The 4,249-nt window shown below is 42.6% G+C and overlaps 1 protein-coding gene across 1 annotated transcript; it reads right to left on the bottom strand.

Annotated features, from left to right (window-relative positions):
* Positions 1–948: 948 nt before the first annotated feature.
* Positions 949–1,857, bottom strand: LOC134910810 (taste receptor type 2 member 43-like). The gene has a single exon (XM_063919194.1). It carries the CDS (start codon positions 1,855–1,857, stop codon positions 949–951), a length of 909 nt encoding a protein of 302 aa, XP_063775264.1.
* Between the last annotated feature and the right edge of the window lie 2,392 nt (positions 1,858–4,249).

Raw genomic sequence — 4,249 nt, 5'->3', positions numbered from 1 at the left:
ATCCATTTCCAGTATAGTATTTGTTCCCACATACTGATAAACAAGATGTTCATCTGTGTACTGACCATAGAGTAGAACCCATCTTCTTCAGTATGATCGTATATTCCAGGTTAATAAATATATAAAAGAACACATTGATGCTATATAAACCAATGATAAGGAGCGCTTTAAAGAATTATATAGACATTTTAATTACTTATACAAATCAAATCACAGTTACATTAAAAAGATCTCTGATAGTAAAAAATTGATATAAAGGCTGATGTTGCTACTGATATTGTTCAAAGGTATGCAAAGTAATATTCCAAGATAACTATAATGTTCCTCGGTTGTAAAGAGTTTCAGTCCAGGTAAGTGTAATTAGCGTTATATCGAGTACGCTATGCTCAGACCCCGGATGTTATATTGAAAGTTCTCACCACTGATGAATAGATGGAATCATCATCTGTGAACCTCTCTCGGGACTTGTAAGCTCAGCCCTTTGCCGCACAGAGGTATTGATGTAGAGTCTTTTAAAGCACCAGCGGCGTTGGTTATACGCGTAGCGGCGCTGTACCTGGCTGGCAGTCCCGGTGAGGTGGCCACAAAAGGAGAGCTTTGATGAGAGTTTTGATGTGATCCAGTTACCGGAGCTGACAATCATGGCAGGGTTTTCACTGGGGGGAGGGCGTACACGGCCTCCAAACAATCTGACCACCGGAGCGGGTGTGCATACAACCACAAGTGTCCTTAATAAATATATAAATATGAAGATTTCACAAATAAGATGGATTAAGCTTTTAATTAGTCTGTGACACCTCAGTATCCAACATGTCAGGATATTTAGTCTATATTTTATGTATATAATATCTTATAATATACAGTTAGATCACAATAACTTTTGCTTCTATGGACCTTTCTCAAAACTCTGAATGATGGTTCTCCAGCTTCGTGATAACCACATCTGCATCAGATCCAGCGTTTGGCTCCATGTTGGACAATTGTGAATAACCGGCACCGTAGCCTGGCTGTTACATAGATCAGGTACATAGAATGCAGAGTTGGTAAGACACTCAAGCTAAAATTAATTCCTACATCATCAAGTGATCCCTTATAGAACCATGTAGTCATATATGCAATGAAATAAAAGGCATAGATAAGAAATGAAGTAGCTGAGAACTTTATGGTCTTGTAATAAGTGTCCAATTGTCCTGGTACAGCTCTGTCACATCTCATCCTATTCACGTGATGACACAAAGAGGAAATAAGAAGGACTGTTGACACGAAGAACATGAGAAACAGGACAATATCCCACAATAAAAACACAAGAACTGCTTTATCATCTATTTCCCAGTTATTTGATTTGTTTGCTGAATTCTTAGGGATTTCAATTGTAAAGATCATAAAATATGTTGAACTGTAACAAATGGGCACCAGCACACAAGCAATGATCAGATGGACGACCCTCTGTAATATCATTATCTTCAGACGTAGGAAGAAGACATTGTGGAAGTTGCAGATCTTCAGGCAGAAGACAACAGAGAGAAGGTTTGCTAACCAGATGCTGGTGTAAAAGGAGACTGCAAAAATATAATACATAATTATGTTAAGTATAATACTAATTTCTATGAAGAGATAATGAAGAAAGATGTGCAACAGGCAGGCAGATTGAAAGAACACCCTTGTGACTGCGAGGGAGGTGAGAATCTGGTCAGTAGAGGTCACAGATCTTTGTTTCATCCAGTCAGTGACATTCACAGCAACAATAAATCCATTTATCATTAATCCTGCTGTGAATGTAATTCCTGCTGCAACATGAATAGCCAAGTGCTGTATGTTATATTCTTCCCCCATAGTGCTGTTCATGTCTTCAGTCATAGGAGTCACTCAGCCAAGTGAAAGGTAATACAGGTAATTGCTGAGTTACAGGATGTTCCCTTTATTTCCATGTGTAATGCAAATGATAATGTAAAGCATCCCAACTCTTCCTGATTATTCAAATAAGGACACCGTGTGTATATTGCTAAGTGTCCCTCTTAGGATGTTATTATAAGTTTATAGAAAAGCTTAATTGGTCAACAAGTCACAGTAAACATTATTTGCATTTTATTAGCACCATGGTTAAACTGTTTTAAAATAAAAAGATAGTATGGTCCATGATTTAATCACAAATCATTAGTCAACAAACAATGGCCCTCATTCCGAGTTGTTTGTTCGCAAGCTGCTTTTAGCAGCTTTGCACATGCTAAGCCGCCGCCTACTGGGAGTGAATCTTAGCTTATCAAAATTGCGAACGAAAGATTCGCAATATTGCGAAAAGACTTCTCTGTGCAGTTTCTGAGTAGCTCGAGACTTACTCTGCCACTGCGATCAGTTCAGTGCTTGTCGTTCCTGGTTTGACGTCACAAACACACCCAGCGTTCGCCCAGACACTCCTCCGTTTCTCCAGCCACTCCCGCGTTTTTCCCAGAAACGGTAGCGTTTTTTCACACACTCCCATAAAACGGCCTGTTTCCGCCCAGAAACACCCACTTCCTGTCAATCACATTACGATCACCAGAACGAAGAAAAAACCTCGTAATGCCGTGAGTAAAATACCTAACTGCATAGCAAATTTACTTGGCGCAGTCGCTGTGCGAACATTGCGCATGCGCAGTTAGCGGAAAATCGCTGCGATGCGAAGAAAATTACCGAGCGAACAACTCGGAATGACCACCAATATCAATTGCAATGATGGCACTGGATATAATAAAAACAACACATGTGCCTATTCTCCCACATTCTGCAGGAGGCTCCCAGTTCAGGGTATGTTCCCCCGCTGCCCCAGAAATTTAATTATGAACCCCGATTCCCCTGCTGTGCCATGATGCTGTCTCACCTTACTACACAATATAACCTGACTGTAGAGTCTCTAGAAGCAGGTGGGTATGGAGGGTGTATGCTGTGCACTGTGTGGGTATGGAGGTGTATGCTGGACACTGTGGCTATGGGGATTGCAAGTTGGGCACTTGGGGGATGGGGTTGTATGCTGGGCACTGTGTGAGTATTGGGGGGTGCAACCTGGGCACTGTGTGGGTAAGAGGGGTGCATGCTATGCACTATATGGGTAAGGGGCATATTTCCCTAGCCTCCCGCATCCTGCAGGAGACTCTCGGTTCAGTGTAAAGTTAATTAAAACCCCCACATTCCCCTGCCCTGTCAGGAATCTGAACTGCACATGCATGAGTTAGGATGTGACAGGGTGAGGCCTGGATGAGAGGATGTCATGAGACGTGACATTGTTACACTTAACATTGTTACGGTTGTGGGTAGTGGTGGCTGCCTCGAATAGCAGACTCCGGAGTCTGAGCCGTGATTGTTTTACATCTTGCGGCAGATTTAGCAACAGCATATTCTCCTCCCAAACCCTAAGTGGCCTATACGTTAAAAAAAATTAAGTAGTAGGTTCTGAGAATTGGGAGCATTTTATTTGTATTGTATACGTGTTTCGCACACTCTACTACAGGCCTGGCCAACCTGTGGCTCTCCAGCTGTTGTAAAACTACAAGTCCCATCATGCTTTCCCACAGTTTTGCTATTAGGGAATGCTAAAACTGTGGCAAGGCATGCTGGGATGTGTAGTTTCACAACATCTGGAGAGCCACAGGTTGGCCAGGCCTGCTCTACTACATGCAGCTAATAGTAGAAATATATGAGCCTATTTACTTTCCCTCTACCCCTTTCTGACTCTCAGAGCACTCTCCCTGTTTTATATGCCTCTCCAACTCTCTTCTACATCTTACACCAACCCAAAATTCCCTACCTCACTTCCCTATACCTCACTCTGCCACTCAGAGCACTCTCCCTGTGTTATATCCCTCTCCTACTCTCTTCTACATCTTATACAGGCACCAAATTCCCCAACTCACTTCCCTATTCCTCACTGTGTGACTCAGAGCACTCTCCCTGTGTTATATCCCTCTACTACTCTCTTGTACATCTTATACCGACCCCAAATTTCCCACCTCACTTCTCTATACCTCACTCTGCCACTCAGAGCACTCTCCCTGTGTTTTATCTTACACCGACCCCAAATTCCCAACCTTACTTCCCTCTACCTCACTCTGACACTCAGAGCACTCTCCCTGTGTTATATCCCTCTCCTACTCTCTTATACATCTTACACCAACCCCAAATTCCCCACCTCATTTCCCTCTACCTCACTCTGACACTTACAGCACTAACCCTGTGTTATATCCCTCGCCTACTCTCTTCTACATTTTACACCGAC

Source organism: Pseudophryne corroboree, chromosome 4 (assembly GCF_028390025.1).
Source record: "Pseudophryne corroboree isolate aPseCor3 chromosome 4, aPseCor3.hap2, whole genome shotgun sequence".
In the NCBI taxonomy this organism is placed as follows: domain Eukaryota; kingdom Metazoa; phylum Chordata; class Amphibia; order Anura; family Myobatrachidae; genus Pseudophryne; species Pseudophryne corroboree.
The sequence above is the reverse complement of the archived record's forward strand: the minus strand, read 5'-3'. Positions and strand labels throughout refer to the sequence as shown.